The sequence below is a fragment of the Mauremys mutica genome, chromosome 10 (genome assembly GCF_020497125.1).
Source record: "Mauremys mutica isolate MM-2020 ecotype Southern chromosome 10, ASM2049712v1, whole genome shotgun sequence".
NCBI lineage: Eukaryota > Metazoa > Chordata > Testudines > Geoemydidae > Mauremys > Mauremys mutica.
This window is the reverse complement of record NC_059081.1, coordinates 83,610,560-83,635,556: the sequence shown is the minus strand read 5'-3', so window position 1 is coordinate 83,635,556 and position 24,997 is coordinate 83,610,560. Positions and strand designations below refer to the sequence as shown.

Sequence of the window (24,997 nt, the reverse complement as noted above, 5' to 3'; positions counted from 1 at the left end):
GTGGGGCATGGGTGTTTGGTTTTTTGCAAAATGAAAGTTGGCAACCCTAAAAGGTGCATGCCTGCGTGCGCACACACACACTCTCTCTCTTTCTCTCTCTCTCTCTCTCTAACTGGAAGCTAAGAGAATGGAAACATCTTTCCATAAATAAAAGTAAAACCAGCTACCTAACAAAATAAAAGATTTGAATGTCTTCTGCTTCGTGCCCTTGGGATCTTTGCCTCATGCTTTGCAGGGCAGTGACTGCAGGGGCTGGAAGCAGCCAATGGAGGACCTGGTTACGCTTGACTCCCATAGCGGGACCTTGGATAATACCAGGCTGGTCGGATTGGCAGAGCCAAAGACCAGAAACGTCACCACCTAGGAGGCCTGCCGAGGGAGATCAGAGGGGTATGTCCTTCTGATGTAGCTGGTGGGCCAGGAAAGCACACAGGCCTCCTGCCTTGCCTCACGGATCTAGGCAGTGACTCGCACTTACTCCACTTTATGACATTGCCGTCATAGCCTTGGGGCCAATCAAGTCCATACACCCCTACACACAGTCACCATGGTCCAATCCTCATCGAGGTGAGCACCTGAGGTCACTCTGGAAAGTCCTGCTCAGGGGTGACTGATCCCTGGAAAGATCTGCCATTGCAACCACATGCCATGTTTTCTCAAAAGCTCAAAACAGGAGAAGGCAGGGACTTCCAACCTCCATCAGCATCCATTATAGGCCTATGTCGTTTCTTAAAAACAGCCAGCGGCCGACCCAGCATCTGCTCTCACCCATTCACGTACCATCTCAGCACGCCGGAAATGTAATTATCCCATGACAGGTGGTCGCATCCTTGCCTCTAGTAACAAAATTAGGGAGACAGCCAATGTGTTAAAGGTCATGGCTCATTGCTTTTCACCTATGGACATAGGACTGGAAAGGACCTCCTGGGTGACAGGGTTTGGTATGTGCTATCGCAGAGAACTCCATATATAATCTTGTTCACAAATTTTCACAATCCCTTCTTGAATAGCTTGTCCCCCCCACCCCCCGATTCCAGCTGGGAGGTTGTTCCAGAACCTCACTCCTTATTTCCAGCCTCAGCGTATTTATTGCCAGTTTATACCCTATACCCCATTGCCATGTGATCTATATCAATTCCCTCTAGAACAAAACAAGGAATGTTTGTGCTAAGCCAGACTTCTCATGTCTCCACGGTGCAGGGAAGGATTGGACCAACTTAGCTAGCTCCAGGGGGACCAGGGGCATTTATTTTCAGTTGGAGGTAGAGTAGGATAGGAAAGATGAAGAAGAGTCATAGTCACAGCAGATCACCTTCCAGCCCTGATCGCCAGCCTGAGCTCTGGAGGCATCGTGGCAGAGACGGCAATTAAGGGGAAGGAGGAGGTAGCGGCTGCTTGGTTTTATTAAGGGGCATGTCCCATCCATGCACAAGGGGCAGCGTGGCAGGCAGAACAGAGGTGTTTACAGGCTAAAATCCAGACATGTTACGGTTACAGTCTAAGGGAAGCCCCTACAGACCAGACCCAGAAGAAGGGGTAGATCTTCCCCTGGAAGGAGGAGGTGAAGGCGTGGATGGGGGCCATGGTGTCTGCATCATAGAAGCACACATCCCCCCCTTCATAGTCCAAATACACTCTGATTTTGCTGGGGCTCTGCGGCGGGTCCAGCGGGCTCCATTCTGCGGTGACTTCCCGGTACTGGCCCATGGAGAGCTGGATGGCCCAGGTGCCTTGCTCGGGACTGAAATTGAACCAGCCCTTCCTGCTGGCGGACTCCCTGGTGACACCCAGAGCCCAGCTCCCTGTGCCGGCCACCTCCACATCCCAGTAATGTGTCCCTGATATGTAGCCAGCAGAGCCCAGCACGCAGGAGTAAACATCGAATCTCCCCGGGTCATTGGCCAGAGCCAGCCTTGTGTTTGTGGCTGTCACACTTCTCCTGTCCTTGGAAAGGGTCAGACTGGGGTGAGCTGTGTCTGGGTCCAGAGTGACATCCTCTGCGGAGAGAGACAACCCAGCAGGTGAGATCCTAGGCAAACAGGTAGACGCAGCAAAGCCTACTACAGTTGCTCAAACAAGAGCTGCTCCATTCCCCTTTCTCGGGCTCTGGGGGACAGGGACCCTGGGCAGAGACTCTCATAGAACATAAAAACATTTACAATTAGGGCTGTCGATTACTCGCAGTTAACTCACGCGATTAACTCAAAAAATTAAATGTGATTTAAAAATTAATCATGATTAATCACAGTTTTAATCGCACTGTTAAATAATAGAATACCAATTGAAATTTATTAAATATTTTGGATGTTCTTCTACATTTTAAAATATATTGATTACAATTACAGTACGGAATACAAAGTGTACAGTGCTCACTTTATATTATTATTTATTACAAATATTTGCATTGTAAAAATGATAAACAAAAGAAATAGTATATTCAAATTCACCTCATAAAAGTACTGTAGTGCAATCACTTTATCATGAAAATGCAACTTGCAAATGTTGGGTTTTTTTGTTACATAATTGCACTCCAAAACAAAACAATGTACAACTTTAGAGTTTACAAGTCCACTCAGTCCCACTGCTTGTTCAGCTAATCGCTAAGACAAACAAGTTTATTTACATTTGAGGGAGATAATGCTGCCCACTTCTTATTTACAATGTCACCTGCAAGTGAGAACAGGTGTTCGCATGGGACTGTTGTAGCTGGCATCACAAGGTATTTACATAAGAACATAAGAAAATCCGTACCGGGTCAGACCAAAGGTCCATCTAGCCCAGTATCTGTCTACTGACAGTGACCAATGCCAGGTGACCCAGAGGGAGTGAACCTAACAGGCAATGATCAAGTGATCTCTCTCCTACCATCCATCTCCATCCTCTGACAAACAGAGGCTAGGGACACCATTCCTTACCCATCCTGGCTAATAGCCATTTATGGACTTAACCACCACGAATTTATCCAGTTCTCTTTTAAACGCTGTTATAGTCCTAGCCTTCACAACATCATGCTAGATATGCTAAACATTCTTATGCTCCTTCCTGCTTCGACCACCATTCCAGAAGACATGCTTCCATGCTGATCACACTCGTTAAAAAAAATGCATTAAATTTGTGACTGAACTCCTTAGGGAAGAATTGTATTTCTTCTGCTCTGTGTTTTACTCGCATGCTGCCATATATTTCATCTTACAGCAGTCTCAGATGATGACTCGGATGTGCTGGACATGTTCGTTTTAAGAACACTTTCATTGCAGATTTGACAAAACACGAAGAAGGTACCAATGTGAGGTTTCTAAAGATAGCTACAGCCAGGGGCGGCTCTAGGATTTCCGCTGCCCCAAGCAGGGCGGCGCGCCACGGGGCGCGCTCTGGCGGTCGCCGGTCCCGCAGCTCCGGGGGACCTCCTGCAGACGTGCCTGCAGAGGGTCCGCTGGTCCCGCGGCTCTGGTGGACCTCCCGCAGGCATGACTGCGGATGCTCCACCCAAGCCGCGGGGCCAGCAAACCCTCCTCAGTCATGCCTGCGGGAGGTCCACCGGAGCCGCCTGCCGCCCTGCCGGGAAAATGCCGCCCCAAGCACGCGCTTGGCGCGCTGGGGTCTAGAGCCAGCCCTGGCTACAGCACTCATCCAAGGTTTAAGAATCTGAAGTGTCTTCCAAAATCTGAGAGGGATGAGGAGTGGAACATTCTTTCAGAAGTTTTAAAAGAGCAACACTCTGATGCGGAAACTACAGAACCCAAACCACCAAAAAAGAAAATCAACTTTCTGCTGCTGGCATCTGACTCAGTTGATGAAAATGAACATGTGTTGGTCTGTCCTGCTTTGGATTGTTATCAGGCAGAACTTGTCATCCGTGTGGACGCATGTCCACTGGAATGGTGGTTGAAGTGTGAAGAAATGTAAATATCGACTGGCATGTAAATATCTTGCATCGTCGGCTACAACTGTCACATGTGAATGACTATTCTCACTTTCAGGTGACATTATAAACAAGAAGCAGGCAGCATTTTCTCCTGAATATGTAAACAAATTTCTTTGTCTCAGTGATTGACTGAACAACAAGAAGGACTCAGTGGACTTTAGGCTCTAGTTTCCATTATTTTGGTTTTGAGTGCAGTTTTTTTGTACATAATTCTACATTTTCAAGTTCAACTTTCATGATAAAGAGATTGCACTACAGTACCTCTATTAGATGAATTGAAAAATATTATTTCTTTTGTTTTTTTACAGTAGAAATATTTGTAATCCAAATATATATATACAGTGAGCACTATACATTTGTATTCTGTGTTGAAATTAATATATTTCAATATGTAGAAAACATAAAAATATTAAAATAAATGGTATTCTATTATTGTCTAAGAGTGTGATGAATTTCACAATTAATCACAATTTTTTCAATTCCTTGACAGCGCTATGTATAATCAGAGACTTGTGAGAGAGCAGGTATCCTCAAGACCCAGATTGTGACAGGTCGGAAGGGGCGGCTATACTGTGAAATGGGCACTAGGGGCAGAAGAGGGTGGGGGTAAGGAAGGGGCGGCTATACTGTATAATGGGCACTAGGGGGCAGCAGAGGGTGGGGGTGGGGAAGGGGCGGCTATACTGTATAATGGGCACTAGGGGCAGCAGAGGGTGGGGGTGGGGAAAGGCGGCTATACTGTATAATGGGCACCAGGGGGCAGCAGAGGGTGGGATGGGGGAGCTGCGGCTATAGTTTATAATGGGCATTAGGGGAGGAGAGGGTGGGGTGGGGATCGGCGGCTATTCTGTATAATGGGCACTAGGGGGCAGCAGAGGGTGGGGTGGGGAGCGGCGGCTATACTGTATCATAGGCACCAGGGGGCAGCAGAGTGTGGGGTGGGGAGCGGCGGCTATACTGTATCATAGGCACTAGGCGTAACAGGTCGGGTGGGGTGGCGTGAGGAAGGGGACGGCTGGGGCTGGCTATGCAGTATCCTGGGCACCGGGCAGCAGAGGGCAGGATGGGTTGGGAAGGGGGAGGAGGCGGGACAGGCTTTGGGGTGGCTATGCAGTATCCTGGGCCCAGGACAGCAGAGTGCAGTGAGAACTGTCCGTCTCCCTGCAGTGGGTGGGAGAATGGGGTGTCTCCGCGGTGTGGCTAGCTGGTGTGTAGGGACCGTGAAGTTGCCCCGGGGCCCACAGGGTCTGTTTCTTTGGTACCCTGGGTACCATGCAGGACTTACCTTTTTCTGCGTAGATCTTCATCTTGGTGTAACCCAGCTGGGAGTCGGAGCCCGTGAGGACAGGTGTGGGCAGGCGAAGGGGGATATGGGATTTGCAGTGACCAACCAGCCTCCGGCTCAGGCGCTAAAGCTGCTCTCCGGAGTGGATCCTTGGAGGAGAATCTTCGCCGCTGGGGAACGAACCTGCCAGACAGAGCTTTCACTCTCTGTGCCGCCATCCCAAATGGGACTGTCCTTTCTAGTGTACTTGTAGGTATGTCTTTGAGCCACCCCAGCCCCGCTGCCAGACTATCCGGCCCCCTTTAGCCAAGATTAAATTATCCGCACAACCCCCGTATAAGGGCATGGGACCACGACACCCATTTTATGGAGGAAAAACTGAGGCATAGACAGACTAACTATGATCACACAGGAGACCTGACCCCAACTCCCCCTGCTCAACCCCACTCCCTTCCCCAAACCAGGGATGGACCTCAGGAGTCGTGGCTCCCAGCTGCCCTGCTCTGACCCACTTCCCTTCCAGAGATAGAACCCAGGAGTCCTGGATCCCAGGCCCCCACTAGACCACACTACTCCCCTCTCCAAAGCTGGGATGGACCCCAGGAGTCCTGCTTCCCAGCCTAGTGCCCTATCCTCTGACCCACCCTGTCCACCCAGGCAAATTGCGGATTATGAGGGACTCTCCTCATTCCTTCCTACCTGCTCAGGCCCAGCTGCCGCCTGTCGCCTCCTGGCCCGTACAGATCCTTTGGGTGCTGCTTCTCCAATCCCCACGTGTTCCCAGCCCCTGAAGCGCCTGCCGAGATGTGGCTGGGTGCCCGGCCTTGCGCTCAGCAGCGCTGGGCAGTTGGAATAAGATTTGGGGCTGGGGGCCAGGCAATCTCCCACCCTGCTGGGTTCAGTCCTGTTCCCTCCGAGGGGGCTGCCTGGAAAACAATTCAAAGTGCAACGCGACAAGGAGGGCGGACTTTCGTCCCAGTCACAGGTCACATCTAATTGCGCTCGGGACAAGGCAATCCTGGGTACAGGAGATAGCTAATCCCCTGCGCTGAGATAGCGGCGTCTTGTGCCTCTGGGTGTGGAGGCAGCTGTAACAGTCAGGACTCCTGGGTTCTCTCCCTGGCTCTGGGGGAGGAGTGGGGTCTAGTGGTTAGAGCGGGGATGGGGGGCTGGGAGCCAGGACTCCTGGGTTCTCTCCTGGACTCCGGGAGGGGATTGAGGTCTAGTGGGTTAGAGCAGGGGGCTGGGAGCCAGGACTCCAGGGTTCTCTCCCCGGCTCTGGGAGGAGAGTGGGGTCTAGTGGGTTAGAGCGGGGGGGCTGGGAGCCAGGACTCCTGGGTTCTCTCCATGGTTGGGCTTGCCTCCACTCTGCCCCACCTCTTCCCACCCCTGTCCAGCCCCATGGCCCCCACTCCCCTGAGCTCTGCAGCAGCCAGCATGGCCGGGCCTGCACTCCTGGCAGCAGGAAGTGCAGACCCGGCCCCAGCTGCAGCGCTGGTGAGGGCTGGGGGGTGGTTCTCCCCTCTTCCCCAAATCGGCCCCCTCCCTCCCCCCCCGCAGAGACCTGGGACCCGCTCCTCCCCTCCCCACCCCCGTGGAGGCCTGGGGCCCGCTCACAGCTGAGTTGGTCCCAGAATAGCTAGGGACGGCCCTGATCACAGCATAGCTGCTGGATCCGGGCCAGGCACTGAGGCAATCTGAGGTGGGGAGCGATGTTTGGCAAACTGGCAGCGTTAACACATTATTAGCATTGCTGTTATTTAATGTATTAATTGTTCAGCTACATTAAGGTGGAGGAGAGGTGACAAACTCCTCCAGCCCCTGGGCAGGTGTGTGTGTGTACAGATGTGGTGGAGATGAGCACAGAGGGCAGTTGGCGAAGACACAGTGAGCACCATAAGGTCTATAGAACAGCAGAGACCTACAAACTCATGACTGGTGTGGAGAAAATGAATAGAGAAGTGTTATTTACCCCTCCACATAACACAAGATCCAGAGTTCACCCGAGGAAATTAATAGGCTGCAGATTTAAAGCAAACAAAAGGAAATATTTCTTCACACAACACACAGGCAACCTGTGGAACTCCTTGCCAGAGGATGTTGTGAAAGCCATAAGTATGACCTGGTTCAAAAAGGGATTAGATAATTAAAGGGATGATAGGTCCATCAATGGCTGTTATCCAAGATGGTCAGGGATACAACCTCATGCTCTGGGTGTCCCTGAACCTCTGAGTGCCAGAAGCTGGGAGTGGACAACAGGGGTGGATCACTTGATAGTTGCTCGATTCTGCTCATTCCCCCTGAAACACCTGGCATTGCCCACTGTCAGAAGACACGACAGTGGCTAGATGGACCATGGGGCTGATCCATTATAGCCGTTCCTACGTATTTATAATTGGGAAGGGTTCTCATTATACCAGCAAATGCTGTGATACTGGAGGAAAAGCTTCCTACCACGGAAGGTGAGGCTGTGTTCGACACACCCTTGGGAACCCACCAGGTCGCTGCCCACGGACAGAGCACCACAGGAACAGAAACGTTTTCAGTCTCTGTGATCAGCAGAGTGTCAGGGTCCAGGGATGGCTCCAGGCACCAGGTAAAGAAGCAGGTGCTTGGTGAGGCCAATACCAAGGGGGGAATACATCACCTCTCTCTATGTGAGACAGATGCTGAAAGTTAAGAAATAAAAACGATGACACAAGATGACAAAGCGCCAGGTTTAATTTTTAAAGCAAATTTTACGAACATTTTCTACTGATGCCCAGGCAAATTTGCGTCTCTGCAGAGCCCTTCCCTTCTATGGTGACACTGAATGCACGATGTCAAGTAACACACAGACTGAAACAATGTTAATGTAGCTTTTGCCTTGTGGCCCAGCTCCCCCGCCGGAGCCCCGCAACGCCACGGTCACGCTCCCCCGTCCAGAGCCCGGCAAGTCCTGCAGCCCCGCTACCCCGGCCAGAGCCCCACAACCCCGCTCTCCCAGCCAGAGCCCCGCAACCCCGTGGTCCCGCTCCCCCGGCCTGAGCCCCGCAGCCCCGCAACCCCGCTCTCCCGGCCGGAGCCCCACAACCCCGCGGTCCCGCTCCCCCGGCCGAGCGCGTCAAGTCCCGTGGCCCCGCTACCGCGGTCGGAGCCGCGTAACCCCGCAGCCCCACTCTCCCAGCCGGAGCCCCGGGGCTCCCCTACCCCGGCCAGAGCCCCGCATCTCTGCAGTCACGCTCCCCCAGCCGAGCGCGGCAACTCCCGCGGCCCCGCAGCCCCGGTCTCCCAGCCGGAGCCCCGCAACCCAGCAGCCCCGGTCCCCAGGCCCGAGAGGGGCAAGTGCGGCTGCCCCACTCACATGGCCAGAGCCCCGCAACCCCACGGACCGCTACCACGTGGCCCTGCTACCACTGCTGGAGTGCGGAAATGCTAAGTGTTGCCCAGAGAGTACATGCCCCACGAATCAGGCCCCGCACTGGCTAAAGCTGGCCCTGCCAAGGGGCGGCCCTCCCGCCTCTATAGGGGTGGCACTTCGGGGTCTTCAGCAGCAATTTGGTGGCAGGTTCCTCAGTCCTTCTCAGAGCGATGTACTTGCCGAAGAGTGGTGCGGCACGATTGTGCTGCCAGGGATTTTTTTTTTTTTTTTTTTTTTGCAGCTTGGGCTAAAAACATGAGCTAAAAAACCTCCTTGTGAAAACCTCACTGAAATGGCAGGATCCTGTGGCGTAGCCTCTGACTCTCTGAGCTGCAGCGGTCACTGCTAGCGCCTTTCTGGAGAAGGAGTCGGCACACGTTTTCCCAGCGGGTTCCTCAGCATTAACGTGTCAGCTGTAGCCTGCGATGACCAGGTCCCTGGGAGAGGAGTGTGGGTTCTAGGGGTGAGAGACAGGAGAACCCAACCTGGCTCAATCCCTCTGAAGGGCTGTGTGGTGCAATGGATAACGGGGGGGTTGGCGTGTTAGAAACCTGGGCTGTGGGCCTGCAGCGACCCTGCAGAACCTTCCAGCTCACTGATTTAAAATTATAACAATACCAGGGGAGAGGGTGCTCGGCAGCTGGAACAGAACGTGGATGTGGAAGTCGAGGCCGGAAGAGTCGGGGCAGGGACGAATTCCCATTAGAGCAGAACTGGCTGAGTCTGTCCCACCTCTCAGACTCCTCGGCAGCAATAGAGACTTCCTGGGAGCCGGTGAAAGGCCATTGGGCTGGAGAGGAAAGCTCCAGGGAGATTGGGATGGGAGTGAAATGGAGTTGGGCTGGTGACGTGAAAACGTCCTGATAGAAAGAGCCATGTGAACAGGTGACTAATGGTGCTGGTATAAATTGTACTTGGTTACGTCATTTCTTTTCTTTCTGTCTAGGGAAAGCCAGTCATGGGGGCATCATCTGAACCTCTATCAGGACAGACTTATGTGTAGTGCTGGAAAGGAGCCGGTGGTCATGGTACATGTAGGTACCAATGACATAGGGAAGGGTAGGAGAGATGTCCTGGAAGCCAAATTTAGGCTGCTAGGGAAGAGACTGAAATCCAGGACCTCTATGGTGGCATTTTCAGAAATGCTCCCAGTTCCACGCGCTGGGCCAGGTAGGCAGGCAGAGCTTCAGAGTCTCAATGCGTGGATGAGACGATGGTGTAGAGAGGAGGGGTTTACGTTCATTAGGAATGGGGAAACTTATGGGATGGGAGGAGCCTATCCAGGAGAGATGGGCTCCACCTAAACCAAAGTGGAACCAGACTGCTGGCACTAAACATTAAAAAGGTTGTAGAGCAGTTTTTAAACTAGGAGATGGGGGAAAGCCAACTGCTGCAGAGGAGCGTGTGGATCGGACACAGACTTCTCTTAGGGGAGAGTCTGATGATAGAGAATCTCCAGGTTATAGTCAGGAGCAGAGGACTGAAAAGTATAATGTAAGGGCCGGATCAGATGATAGTCACATAAAAAAGAAACTGGCACATCAGAAAAAGGCAGGCTAATAAACAGGGACAAGTTTTTAAAGTGCTTGTACACAAATGCCAGAAGTCTAAATAATAAGATGGGTGAACTAGAGTGCCTTGTGATAAAGGAGGATATAGATATAATAGGCATCACAGAAACCTGGTGGACTGAGAGCAATCAATGGGACACAATCATTCCGGGGTACAAAATATATCGGAAGGACAGAACAGGCCGTGCAGGGGGAGGAGTGGCACTATATGTGAAAGAAAGTGTAGATTCAAATGAAGTAAAAATCTTAAGTGAATCCACATGTTCCATAGAATCTCTATGGATAGAAATTTCATGCTCTATTATAACATTAGGGATCTATTATCGACCACCTGACCAGGACAGTAATAGTGATGATGAAATGCTAAGGGAAATTAGAGAGGCTATCAAAATTAAAAACCCAATAATAGTGGGGGATTTCAATTATCCCCATATTGACTGGGACCATTTCACTTCAGGACGAAATGCAGAGATAAAATTTCTCGATACTTTAAATGACTGCTTCATGGAGCAGCTGGTACGGGAACCCACAAGAGGAGAGGCGACTCTAGATTTAATCCTGAGTGGAGCGCAGGAGCTGGTCCAAGAGGTAACTATAGCAGGACCGCTTGGAAATAGTGACCATAATACAATAGCATTCAACATAGCATTAATAGCATTGTTAATAGCATTAATCACCCCTCTGAGACGCTTGCTCATCCAGCTTGGTCTAAAACTGCTACCTACGAACCGTTTTCCCGAGAAAGGGAAAACGGTTCGTAGGTAGCAGTTTTAGACCAAGCTGGATGAGCAAGGGTCTCAGAGGGGTGATTAAGAAAAAAAAAAAGCGTACAAGGACTGGAAAATGGGAGGGATCAGCAAAGAAACCTACCTTATTGAGGTCAGAGGGTGTAGGGAAGCAGTGAGAAAGGCAAAGAGCCGGGTGGAGATGGACCTAGCGAAGGGGATTAAAACCAATAGCAAAAGGTTTTTTAGCCATATAAATGGGAAGAAAACCAAGAAGGAAGAAGTGGGACCGCTTAAAACTTTAAACGGAGTGGAGATTAGGTATAATCTTGGCATGGCACAATATCTAAACGAATATTTTGCCTCGGTTTTCAATGAGGCTAATGAAGGGCTAAGGAATAGTGGTAGAGGGACTGATGGGAATGAAGATATGGGGGTAGACATTACGGTATCTGAGGTAGAAGCCAAACTTGAACAGCTTAACGGAAGTAAATCGGGGGGCCCGGATAATCTTCATCCTAGAATATTAAGGGAATTGGCGAGTGAAATTGCAAGCCCGTTAGCGATGATTTTTAATAAATCTCTAAACTCGGGGATTGTACCGTTCGACTGGAGATTAGCTAATATAGTTCCTATATTCAAGAAGGGGAAAAAAAGTGACCCGGGTAACTACAGGCCTGTTAGTTTAACATCTGTAGTATGCAAAGTCATGGAAAAAATTATAAAGGAGAGAGTGGTTACGGACCTTGAGGCTGATGGCAACTGGGACAAATTACAGCATGGTTTTACGAAAGGTAGATCGTGTCAAACCAACCTGATCTCCGTCTTTGAGAAAGTAACAGATTTTTTAGACAAGGGAAATGCGGTGGATCTAATATATCTTGATTTCAGTAAGGCGTTTGATATGGTACCGCATGAGGAATTACTGGTTAAATTGGAAAAGATGGGGATTGAAATGAAAATCCAGAGGTGGATAAGGAATTGGTTAAAGGGGAGACTGCAGAGGGTCGTATTGAAGGGTGATCTGTCGGGTTGGAGGGGGGTTACCAGTGGAGTTCCTCAAGGTTCGGTTTTGGGTCCGATTTTATTTAATCTATTTATCGCTGACCTCGGAACCAAAAGTAGGAGTGGGCTGATAAAGTTTGCGGATGACACCAAGTTGGGAGGTATTGCCAATTCGGAAAAGGATCGGGATATCCTCCAGGGAGATTTGGACGACCTTGTAAACTGGAGTATTAGTAACAGGATGAAATTCAATAATGAGAAGTGTAAGGTTATGCATTTAGGGATGACTAACAAGAATTTTAGTTATAAGCTGGGGACGCACCAGTTGGAAGTAACGGAGGAGGAGAAGGACCTAGAAGTCCTGATTGATCGTAGGATGACTATGAGTAAGCAATGTGATGTGGCCATTAAAAAAGCTAATGTGGTCTTGGGATGCATTAGGCGAGGTATTTCTAGTAGAGATAAGGAGGTGCTAGTCCCGTTATATAAGGCTTTGGTGAGACCTCATTTGGAGTATTGTGTGCAGTTTTGGTCTCCCATGTTTAAGAAGGATGAATTCAAACTGGAACGAGTTCAAAGAAGGGCCACTAGAATGATCCGAGGAATGGAAGGCCTGTCGTATGAAAGGAGACTTGAGGAGCTCGGTTTGTTTTCCTTAACCAAAAGAAGGACAAGAGGAGATATGATTGCACTCTTTAAATATATCAGAGGGATAAATACCAGGGAAGGAGAGGAATTATTTCAGCTCAGTGCTAATGTGGACACGAGGACAAACGGATATAAATTGTCAGTTAGGAAATTTAGGCTTGAAATTAGACGAAGGTTTCTAACCATCAGAGGAGTGCAATTCTGGAACAACCTACCGAGGGAAACAGTGGGGGCGAAGGACCTCCATGACTTTAAGATTAAGCTGGATAAATTTATGGAGGGGATGGTATGATAGGATAATGGGTTTAGTCAATAGGTCAATAACGTGCCACACTGGTAATTAGTACAAAGGGTCAATGTTGGGATATTGTTAGCCTTTTTCAGAGGGTCTGGCTAGAGAGTCTTGCCCGCATGCTTGGGGTTCAGCTGATCGCCATATTTGGGGTCGGGAAGGAATTTTCCTCCAGGGTAGATTGGCAGTGGCCCTGGAGGTTTTTCGCCTTCCTCCGAAGCATGGGGCAGGGGTCGCTTGCTGGTGGATTATCTGCTACTTGAAGTCTCTAAATCACGATTTGGAGCATTCAACAGCAGAGTCAATGGAGAGAATTAGTTCAGGAGTGGGTGGATTGGCTTATGTGGCCTGCATCTTGCAGGAGGTCAGACTAGATGATCATAATGGTCCCTTCTGATCTTGAATTCTATGACTCTATGATTCTATGATCCCTGTGGTGGGAAGAAAACCTCAACTGCCCAACACTGTGGCATTTAATTTAAAAAGGGGGAACTATACAAAAATGAGGGGGTTAGTTAGACAAAAGTTAAAAGGTACAGTGACTAAAGTGAAATCCCTGCAAGTTGCATGGGCCCTTTTTAAAGACACCATAATAGAGGCCCAACTTCAATGTATACCCCAAATTAAGAAAAACAGTAAAAGAACTAAAAAAGAGCCACCGTGGCTTAACAACCATGTAAAAGAAGCAGTGAGAGATAAAAAGACTTCCTTTAAAAAGTGGAAGTCAAATCCTAGTGAGGCAAATAGAAAGGAGCACAAACACTGCCAACTTAAGTGCAAGAGTGTAATAAGAAAAGCCAAAGAGGAGTTTGAAGAACGGCTAGCCAAAAACTCCAAAGGTAATAACAAAATGTTTTTTAAGTACATCAAAAGCAGGAAGCCTGCTAAACAACCAGTGGGGCCCCTTGATGATCAAAATACAAAAGGAGCGCTTAAAGATGATAAAGTCATTGCGGAGAAACTAAATGGATTCTTTGCTTCAGTCTTCACGGCTGAGGATGTTAGGGAGATTCCCAAACCTGAGCTGGCTTTTGTAGGTGACAAATCTGAGGAACTGTCACAGATTGAAGTGTCACTAGAGGAGGTTTTGAAATTAATTGATAAACTCAACATTAACACGTCACCGGGACCAGATGGCATTCACCCAAGAATTCTGAAAGAACTCAAATGTGAAGTTGCGGAACTATTAACTAAGGTTTGTAACCTGTCCTTTAAATCGGCTTCGGTACCCAATGACTGGAAGTTAGCTAACGTAACGCCAATATTTTAAAAGGGCTCTAGAGGTGATCGCTGCAATTACAGACCGGTAAGTCTAACGTCGGTACTGGGCAAATTAGTTGAAACAATATAGAAAAAACATAAACTGTTGAGCAATAGTCAACATGGTTTCTGTAAAGGGAAATTGTGTCTTACTAATCTATTAGAGTTCTTTGAAGGGGTCAACAAACATGTGGACAAGGGGGATCCGGTGGACATAGTGTACTTAGATTTCCAGAAAGCCTTTGACAAGGTCCCTCACCAAAGGCTCTTACGTAAATTAAGCTGTCATGGGATAAAAGGGAAGGTCCTTTCATGGATTGAGAACTGGTTAAAGGACAGGGAACAAAGGGTAGGAATTAATGGTAAATTCTCAGAATGGAGAGGGGTAACTAGTGGTGTTCCCCGAGGGTCAGTCCTAGGACCAATCCTATTCAATTTATTCATAAATGATCTGGAGAAAGGGGTAAACAGTGAGGTGGCAAAGTTTGCAGATGATACTAAACTACTCAAGATAGTTAAGACCAAAGCAGATTGTGAAGAACTTCAAAAAGATCTCACAAAACTAAGTGATTGGGCAACAAAATGGCAAATGAAATGTAATGTGGATAAATGTAAAGTAATGCACATTGGAAAAAATAACCCCAACTATACATACAATATGATGGCTAATTTAGCTACAACGAGTCAGGAAAAAGATCTTGGAGTCATCGTGGATAGTTCTCTAAAGATGTCCACGCAGTGTGCAGAGGTGGTCAAAAAAGCAAACAGGAAGTTAGGAATCATTAAAAAGGGGATAGAGAATAAGACTGAGAATATATTATTGCCCTTATATAAATCCATGGTACGCCCACATCTCAAATACTGTGTACAGATGTGGTCTCCTCACCGCAAAAAAGATATTCTAGCACTAGAAAAGGTTCAGAAAAGGGCAACTAAAAAGATTAGGGGTTTAGAGAGGGTCCCATATGAGAAAAGATTAAAGAGGCTAGGACTCTTCAGCTTGGAAAAGAGAAGACTAAGGGGGGACATGATAGAGGTATATAAAATCATGAGTGATGTTGAGAAAGTGGATAAGGAAAAGTTATTTACTTAGTCCCATAATACAAGAACTAGGGGTCACCAAATGAAATTAATAGGCAGCAGATTTAAAACAAATAAAAGGAAGTTCTTCTTCACACAGCGCACAGTCAACTTGTGGAACTCCTTACCTGAGGAGGTTGTGAAGGCTAGGACTATAACAATGTTTAATCATAGAATCATAGAACTTAAGATCAGAAGGGACCATTATGATCATCTAGTCTGACCTCCCGCAAGATGCAGGCCACAAAAGCTGACCCACCCACTCCTGAAATAATTCTCTCCCTTGACTCAGCTGTTGAAGTCCCCAAATCCTGATTTAAAAGGGGACTGGATAAATTCATGGTGGCTAAGTCCATAAATGGCTATTAGCCAGGATGGGTAAGAATGGTGTCCCTAGCCTCTGTTCGTCAGAGGATGGAGATGGATGGCAGGAGAGAGATCACTTGATCATTGCCTGTTAGGTTCACTCCCTCTGGGGCACCTGGCATTGGCCACTGTCGGTAGACAGATACTGGGCTAGATGGACCTTTGGTCTGACCCGGTACGGACTTTCTTATGTTCTTATGACAGTGGGTGGAACCGGTGGGGTGTTGTTATCCTGAAATGGGTTAATGGCCGTCTCTAATCACCAGCGAGTGTTTGATCCAAGGAGGAGAGGTGCCATCGAGGGCAGCTGAGAATCATGTTCTGTAAAGATAGGATGGTAACAAGCATGGAGTGGAGAAGGAGAAGATCCGGGGAGCGATGTCATTTTGCCTGCAAGTTCCATAACTGGGGAGGGATATCGTTATGTCAGCGATTGCTGTGATAATGGATGAAAAACTCCCTTGTATGCAGGGCCGGCTTTAGCCAGTGCGGGGCCCGATTCGTGGGGCATGTTCTCTCCGGGCAGCACTTCAGATTTCCGTGCTCTGGTGGTGGTAGCGGGGCCGCGGGGTTGCAGGGCTCCGGCCGCGGGAGATGGGCAGCCGCACTTGCCACTCTTGGGCCAGGGGACTGGGGCTGCGGGGTTGTGGGGCTCCGGCAGAAGGAGCAGGGATGTGGGGATCCGGCCGGGGTAGCAGGGCCGCGGGACTTGCCCCGCTCAGCCAGGAGAGCAGGCCTGCGGGGTTGCGGAGATCCGGCCTGGGAGAGCGGTGCTGCGGGGCTCCGGCCGGGGTAGCGGGGCCGCAGGGCTCCAGCCGGGAGAGCAGGGCTCCAGCTGGGGGAGCAGGACCACGGGGTTGCGGGGCTCCGGCCAGGAGAGCGGGGCTGCCGGGTTGCGAGGCTTTAGCCGGGGTAGCTGGGCCGCGTGGCTCCATCCGGGGTAGCAGGGCTGCGGGACTTGCCGTTACTTGACATCCTGCATTCAGTGTCACCATAGCAGGGAAGGGCTCTGCATAGACGGAAATTTGCCTGGGAATCAGTAGAAAATGTTAAGGAAAATTTGCTTTAAAAATTAAACCTGGTGCTTTGTCATCTTGTGTCATCATTTTTATTTCTTAGCTTTCAGCTATTTCAGTGAACTCTCAAACTTTCATACTGACTGTTTCCTATCTGACATTGTCTCGCTCTAATCTCCTTCAGAACCATCACTGACTTTTTTCCATTTTAATATTATCCCATAGTATCAGAGACAGTGAGAAAAATAGCAAATAAAGGTACCTGACTCTCTTTCTATCTCTATAGAGAATGATAGATACACATGCGTCGATCTCACATAGAGAGAGGTGATGTATTCCCTGCAGCCAGGGCCGGCTTTAGGCAGTGCAGGGCCCAATTCGAACAGTTTCGACGGCCGGCAGGGATGACTGGAAAAAAAAACACATGTAAAAAAACATGTGGGGTTTGTACTCACTGGACAGTGCTCCAAGTCTTCGGGGGCACTTCGGCGACGGGTCCTTCACTCGTTCCAGGTCCTCGGCGACACTGAAGGACCCGCTGCTGAAGACCCAAAGCAAGTGAAGAACCCACTGCCAAAGTGCTGCTGAAGACCCAGCGCGCCGCCAGGTGAGTAAAAATTAAAAAGGCGCCTCTAGCCAGGGAAGGGATTCTCACTGGGCGCGGGGCCCTGTTAGGCACAGGGCCTGATTCAGGGGAATTGGTGGAATAGGCCTACACCCGGTTGTGCTAGTATGGAAGGTGATGCTGTGCTCAGCTTAGATTTTGGAATCGTCCAAAGCAGGACAAATGTGATGGGAAAGGTCACTTTAACCATGGGCTGGGATCATCAACACAGGCTAAGGAAGCCGGGCATCCAGCTGTCACTGAATTGCAATGATTATTGGCCCCTAGCTCAGAAAACCACACAGTCAAAGTCATAGAATTTAACCCCAGAAGGACCCACCAGCTCAGCTAGTCTCACCCCCAGTAGGCCTCCCTCCAGCACCCACACACTACACCCAACAATCAGTGTCACAGCTCACAGAAGACTCAACTTACATGCCATGGGGAGTAGCTAGGGGGACCCGAGATGCATCAGTGCCTGAGTTCACTGCAATGGCAGGGAACTGGTTAAGTGAGAGATGCCCAGATAATCCTGGCGAGTGACCCTCATCCCTTGCAGCCAAGAAAGGGAAACGGCTCCCAAGGTCACTGCCAGTCTCACTTGGGAGGGGAATTCCAAGCCATCCCCAGAGAGGATGATCAGTCAGACCCTGCGCTTGTCCCACCAGATGCTTGTTCTGCTGGGGGAGCGACACTGGATTATGTTGTGGTAACTGGGCCTCAAACCTACCCTAACCATGGGCTGAGCAGTGAAAAGTGAGGAAAAGATCATAAAACGTCACAGTGACCAATTACAGGAAAGGCTGATGGGAAACGGTGCCGAACAGGAGGCAGACGGACGGAATTCAAACAGAACTGGGCTTCTACATCTTTTTGTTTTTTCAAAGTTTTCAGTTGCAAAGTGCAGAGTTCAGAACCTGGTGGGAATTCTTGATCCACATGTGCATGGCTAGAAGCGAAATGACACTGCAAGTTTGAAGATTTGAACTGAGACACACACATGTGGCAAAGAAGACACATGGCCTCACCATTACATTCAAGGGAAAAGTACTTATTCTCCACCTCCTGTTGGAAGCCTCGATTTTCACCGGTGTATTTTCTTTCCCAACTGCACTTGCCACTCAGTATTAGATGGTGTCAGAAACATTTTTATTAAAAATTTCCACACCAGCTAGTCGCCGTGTCCTTTATTCTAGGAGACACCAGTGCCAGTCAGGGGGTGCTGGACCCTTGGCTCTGTCCCAGGCTCCGCCCCCCACTCCACCCCTTTCCCCAAGTCACCACTGCCTCTTCTTGCCCCTCCCCTGAGTGAGCCATATCCTCACTCCCCCCCCCCCCCACTTGAGCCTCCGGCGCTTTGCAAAATGGCTGATCGCAGCGGGCGGGAGGCACTGGGAGGAGGGAGGGAGCCCATGGTACCCAAGGGTGACCTATCACTCTCTCTAGTGGCTAGGAGAGGTATAGGTGTTATCTGTGTCTACAGCTCCTCTCTCAAGCTAACGCAGTTCCAAATTCAGTCCCTGCAGCCAGACCCAACCCAGGGGTAAGTTACAGATGCAAAACTCCACTCTGAACAAACGTTCACTCTGGAACTGTGACTGGCACCCACGGCTCACAGCTGCAAGCTATGCTCCCCTCCCTGCTAACATGGGGACCAGGTTCAGTAGAAATCCATGGTATACATGCCATTTAAAAAGCAGGCTGCTGAAGAGCAAAGTCCCAGTCCTCGATGTGATTTGCTGCATGGCACCGGGGCACCTCAGTGTCTTTGGAAGAGAAAAATGGAATAAGCCATGGTCAAGGGTTTGGTGAAGGTGTCCCAGGGTTATGAGTCTCACTCACTAGTAAATAGGACTGTCAGGTGATTAAAAAATTAATCGCAGTTTTAATCATCCTGTTAAACAATATCAGAATATACCATTTATTGAAATATTTTGGGGGGGTTCTCTATTTTCAAATATAGGTTCAGGGATGGGGGCTCTGGGCTTCAGCCCAGCTCAGGATGCTGGGCTTGTGTCTTCAGCAGCCCTCAGGGCATGGGGCTCCAGCCCCTTTTGGTTGTGGGGCTTGTGGCTTCAGCCACTCTCGGGGCATGGGGCTCCAGCCCCCCAAAGCCCACACAGCTGTGGGCTGGGGCTTCAGTCCCCCTGCTGCCGATGCCTCCCTCCCCACCCACAGGTATGCGACTAACGCAATAAAAAATAACATGTCAATTTTGTTTTCAGTTCATCACAGGTGTTTACAGTGATTAATCGACAGCCCTAGTAGTTAATAATTAATTATTAGTGACTGAGATCAGGGCCCCATGGCGCCAGGCGCAGCACAGACACGCGAGATCAGGGCCCCGTCGTGCCTACTTCCCTACCAGGCCTGAGGCCTCAGGGGACTATTACAGCCCTGCTGGTGCCGTGGGTCACTCTTTTCCCCCCGTGTGTCTGGCCAGGGGAGTGGCCCAAATGTGAGCTCGGGGGGGATGCAGGTGCCATGTCCAGCTGGGACAAACCGCTACCTAGTGATGACTGGTCTGCGTCAATCTACTGCTGGGCCACTGAGAGGCTGCATGGGCTGGTTTCAAGACTGCCATTGGAGAGAGGCTGTGATGGGTCCCCTTGGAGACAGGCTTTGCTGGGTATCATCAGAGGGAGGCTGTGGTCCCCTCAAGCACTGCAAGACCCAGCTGAGCTCCTTTGAAATCTCCATGTTGGGTTCATTTAGCTGGGCAATCGATTCATGGCAGATGCAGCGTAGCCAGGGCACCACGGGTCATGTTTTCTTTTGGAAATACTCTGTGCTGCAATTTCAGCTTGGGCCAGTTCTCCTGGCTGTAAACCAGCCCACTTCGGGGAAGTCCAGCCCCTACAAAGCGAAGTGCACTGTGGATTGTTCAAATAAACACAAAAATTGAACAACACAAGGATTGATTTTCTGGCCAGCAATGTCTGTGTTCTCTGGGGCAGTGAACTATTTCTGCAGCTGCAATAAAACCAGTTCTTCTTTTGGGTGGGCAGCTATTCCACCCCAGATCCCCGCCTGCCATAAATATAGGGGAAACTGAGGCACGCAGAGGTTTATGCTTTTAGCTCTGCTGGAGGCAATGGAGCTAAATCCAAGTTACACCACTGGTGGGTTAGGGCCCTGAATGAAACTGACTGATCATCCTGAGCTGTCGTGGGATGCTGGAAGCTAAGCCAGTGGGGTGTATCTCTGCACTGCAAACCAAGCCTGGGCTCTGACTCCGGTTTGATGCCAAGCCCCCCTTCTATCCACACACACGGACATCGTTCTGACTCAGGTCAGCAAGCACTCGGGATCTGGGTGCTAGAACCCTGCTGGGGGATGCGTCAGAGCCTGTGATCCACTGTGACTTGGGTCCAAGGCCTGTCATTTTGCAGTGTGGACACAGCTCTCGCCACAGACCCAAGCCGGAAGCTCTGGCTGGTTAATATGCTAATATATGGAAATATACCTATCTCTCCTATAACTGGAAGGGATCCTGAAAGGTTATTGAGCCCAGCCCCCTGCCCTCACTAGCAGGACCAAGTACTGGTTTTGCCCCAGATCCCTGAAGGGCTGAACTCACAACCCTGGATTTAGCAGACCAGTGCTCAAACCACTGAGCCATCCCTCCTCCCAAACAGTATGGACTTGTTCATATGGCTTTGACCTGGATCCAGCAATTCTAAAACCCAGGTTTGCAGTGTGGACACTGACGTCCAGCTTGGAAAAACTGACTCCACAAGCCTGGGTCCCAGAAATCCAGCTTCACAATGCAGTGCAGACATACCCAGAGGGGGCCCCTCTGCAGCCGTTCGCACTGGCTCAGCAGATCAGGCAGTGGCTGGAGGGCTGATGGCCCCGCTGACACTGGTGGGTTTGTGAGTGCCTGGCCACCTGGGTGTCAGTGCAGCGCTGAGCCTGCAGCCCCCGAGACGGCCAAGGGGTGGTCTGAGTCGGGGTGAGGACGAAAGCAGCCCTGCTCCGTGGGTAGAGAGAGGTGGGGGAGAGGGCCGTGGGCAGCAGTGTGCTGCTTTCCAGCTTGGTCAGGCAGCCAAGAACAGCAGGTGATTTGGGACCAATTTCCCTGGAGTGGGCACAGACAGGGCTCCCCTGCACTATAAGCAGGAAGCTGCAATTCACCCTGTACCCCCGAAAGTGTTGTCCAGCCGAGGCTCCACTCAGTGGCATTTCTCTGGCTGTCGGTAACGGGAACAGCTTTGAACATCGCAGCCGGTCAGTTCTGGGCGTCAATGGGCAGGACCTGGCCGAAGCTGAGGAAAATGAAAAAACATGAAAAGCCATTTGAAGGAACGTAAAAGCCCCAGCCCGGCCCATCTCCCCTCATGGCAGCGTCTCCTCTGCCCCCCACCCCAGGCCTCCTTCGGGATTGTACATGACCCCTGCACATGTCTGCCCCAGCACAGGTCAGAAGCAGCCCAGCCCCACAGAGGAATCACCAGAAAATCCATTTGCACTGAAAAGGTTGGGGACCACAACAGAGCTCGGCCCTCTAGCTATGGCGCTTAGAAGTGTTTGCACTGATTCCTGGGTAAGGCTAAGATTTAGTCACAGGTATTTTTAGTAAAAGTCATGAACAGATCACAGGCAATAAACAAAAAATCAAGGCCTGTGTTGCTTTATTAACAGCCAAGACAATTCCTGATGAATTTCCTCCTGTTGAGAGGTAACTCTGCATTGCACCCCTGTCCTGCTGACATGTCCACACATTAGTATCACAATCAGAGCAGGGTGCTTCCCCTCTTCCCTCCCACATCCAGACAAATAGTTTATTCACTGAAAAAATGCAGCTTTGGTCAACCCGAAACAATCTGTACATTTCACAGGAATGGTTTTGACCAGTGACAAAACTGACAGAGGAGGAGCAGATGGAGTTGGAGGTGGGGCTGGTGGCATTTCACACTCTCTTTCTGACCTTTAGTCTAAGGGTGAATGCTCTTGCCTTAGATATGGGAGTCTGAGAGTTTGTCTACACTGGCAAGCTGTCAACAAAACTTGTCTTTTGCAGGTGCTTAGAAAAGTGCCCACAAAAGACAAACATTCTGCTCAACGCAAACGGCAATGTTAATGCGGCTTTGTTGGCCGAAGTGCTCTCCTGCTGACAAACTGAACGCCACTTGTGGGGCTGGAAGTATTTTATTGACAAAAGTGTCGACAAAGTGCTGACACAGAGTGTTCACACACGCTGACTTTTAGCGACAAGGTGTGTCGACAGAGCCTCGTCGCTAAAAGCTGCGTGGTATAGACAAGCTCTGAGATTCGAATCCCTGCTTTGGAGCACTCTGAAGAAACTTCTTTGGTTCACCAAAAAGTCTGAAAAAATGTGGATTATTTTTTACCTGGACTGATTTTTGTTCTTTTGATTTTTTTGGAACAGCCTCTGAACCCCAAACGCAATTACTCACCCAATTCTAATCAAGTTAAAATACGTAATGCTGTTGGTTTTTAAGCACTGTGCTTTCAAATCATCACTATTTAAAAGCCATTAGAAAGAAAAAAGAGCATGACACAATTACTGTAGGAGCCCTCATTAAATGGTAAGATTTAAATCAACTTCAGGGCTTTCAACTTGTGTTTTGGTTGGAGCAGGCCTTGCATTTTATTCATAATCACAGGGCCGATGACTATGCTGTCCCCTCCCTAGTCTCTCTGAGTGCACCTCCTCTGGCGTCAGACCTTGTCCCCTTCCCCACCTTGGCATGGGTCTACACAGTTCTCCTGCTCTTAGGCCTGAATCTCGAGTAGGAGGAGAGAGGTTATTTTATCTCTGTATTGACACTGGTGCGACTGCTGCTGGAATCCTGGGTCCACAGCTGGTGCTCACAGTTCGAGAAGGAGATTGATAAACTGGTGAGGGGTAAGAGAAGAGCCATGAGAGAATGACTGAAGGGTTAGAAAACCTGCCTTATAGCAACAGACTCAAGGAGCTCATTCCAAGAGAAGGTTCAGGGGTCACTTGATTAGGGTGTCATAAACAGATAGTTAAGGGTTAATGCCTCTTTTATCTGTAAAGGGTTAAGAAGTTCACCTAGCCTAGCTGACACCTGACCAGAGGAACCAAAGCCTTGTTAGAAAAACTTTATCTGTTTGCCTTCAGGGTATCTCTCCTTCACTGCTTCTCCAGCATCTCAAAGGAGGGGAAAAAAAATCTGTCTAGGTTCCTTTAAAATCCCTCCGTTGCTCACCATGTCATAGGTCTCACCCCCACTCTGAACTTTAGGGTACGGATGTGGGGACCTGCATGGACACTTCTAAGCTTAATTACCAGCTTAGATCTGGTCTCGCTGCCACCATCCAGATTTCTGAGTACCTGGAACACTCTCTTTCCCCCCAAAACCTTCCCCTCCCTGGGTAGCCTTGAGAGACTCCTCCACCAATTCCCCGGTGAGTCCAGATCCAATTCCCTTGGATCTAAAAAACAGGGGGCAAATCAATCAGGTTCTTAAAAAGAAGGCTTTTAATTAAAGAAAAGAAAGGTAAAAGAAAGGAAAAAAAACCTGGGAGACAGCATACCAGCTAATCTCACAGACAATAGATAGAAAACACAGGATGTTCCCCTGGGCAAAACCCTTAATACACACAAGAATACCCAATTTAATAATTCCCCTAATTGCACCAAGACAAGTTACAAAAGAAAATAAACATAAACCTATTTATTCCTTTCTAAAACTTACTACTCTGATAAGAGGCTGGTTCCTTGATCTTTTTCACTCCGGCTGAAACTGAAACTGACTAAACAAAGGAAAACTTCCCTCCTTCCTTTTGAAACATCTTGTTCCCCCATTGGTTCCTCTGGTCAGGTGTCAGCTAGGCTAGGTGAACTTCTTAACCCTTTACAGATAAAAGAGGCATTAACCCTTAACTATCTGTTTATGACATAGGGTCTATAAGTGGCTACAGGAGGAACAAATGTTTAATAATGGACTCTTCAATTTAGCAGAGAAAGGTGAAACAGTATCCAAAGGCTGACAGTTGATGATGCTAGACAAACTCAGACTGTAAATAAGGCATAACATTTTAACAGTGAGAATAATTATATATTTGAACAACTTAAACAACAAGGGTCATGGTGGATTCTCCATCACTGACAATTTTTAAGTCACGAGGGGATGTTTTTCTAAAAGATCTGCCCTGGGATTTCTTTTGGGGCAGGTCTCCGGCATGTGTTGTACATGGGGTCAGACAAGATACTCACAGCTGTCCTTTCTGGCCTTGAAATCTATAAATCTATGTCAATGACATATTGACACATCACTCACTCCCGTGTCTCTGGAGGCATTGAAACTGGAGGTGCTGGGGTGTGTTACCTACCAGCTCTGTGTTCTTGGGGAACCAGGGCATTGTACCCAGCCTGTCTTACTCAGGAAGTACCCCCCACCCCTCCCCAGCCTCTGCTTGATCAGAAGAAAGACTTACAAAAAGCAATGAAAAGGTGGTGGGAGACACACCTAAGCCCCTCCAGACACGGGTGATAGGTTTGAGGAGACTCCCCTAGCCTCATTTGCATCAAAGATGGGACAGGGAGGCATCCCATTAGCATACAGAATGGAAAACAGAAACTCCAAGGTAAGAACCACACTGAACTCTGGGACCCGAAAAGTGGGGAAGCATTGCATGATGGGAAATCTCTGCTCCAGAAGTTCATGAGCCCACACTTGCATACACCCAGCCCAGGAATTACCAGGTCAATTCTAGTAATAAATCCTTTGCTGGTATCCAAAAGACTGAAGCTGCCTAATTGCATTATGAGCTCCCTGGAAGCAACACTGCCCATAGCCAGGAATGATCAGCTCCTATCATCTAGC

The 24,997-nt window shown here is 49.3% G+C and overlaps 1 protein-coding gene across 2 annotated transcripts; it reads right to left on the bottom strand.

The window, feature by feature from the left end:
• Positions 1-1,385: 1,385 nt before the first annotated feature.
• LOC123378597 (E3 ubiquitin-protein ligase TRIM39-like) lies at positions 1,386-23,883 on the bottom strand. 2 transcript variants are annotated; one of them, XM_045032619.1, is made up of 6 exons: positions 23,867-23,883; positions 21,315-21,445; positions 16,836-16,981; positions 5,910-6,136; positions 5,211-5,393; positions 1,386-1,997 (listed from the first exon to the last, which is right to left on the bottom strand). In XM_045032619.1, exons 5-6 carry the CDS (start codon positions 5,230-5,232, stop codon positions 1,492-1,494), a joined length of 528 nt encoding a protein of 175 aa, XP_044888554.1. In that variant the 5' UTR covers positions 5,233-5,393; positions 5,910-6,136; positions 16,836-16,981; positions 21,315-21,445; positions 23,867-23,883; the 3' UTR covers positions 1,386-1,491. The 2 variants fall into 2 exon arrangements, with proteins under 2 accessions (XP_044888554.1, XP_044888555.1); XM_045032620.1 differs by lacking the exons at positions 5,910-6,136; positions 16,836-16,981 and having other exon boundaries at positions 21,322-21,445.
• Positions 23,884-24,997: the final 1,114 nt, after the last annotated feature.

What these genes read in the sequence shown, in the direction of transcription:
- LOC123378597 (XM_045032619.1), bottom strand. Translation starts at nt 5,232, where the DNA reads ATGAAGATCTACGCAGAAAAAG. An exon ending in GAAGATCTACGCAGAAAAAG is followed by an intron (nt 1,998 to 5,210) that starts GTAAGTCCTGCA and finishes CTCTCTCCGCAG; the next exon opens with AGGATGTCACTCTGGACCCA.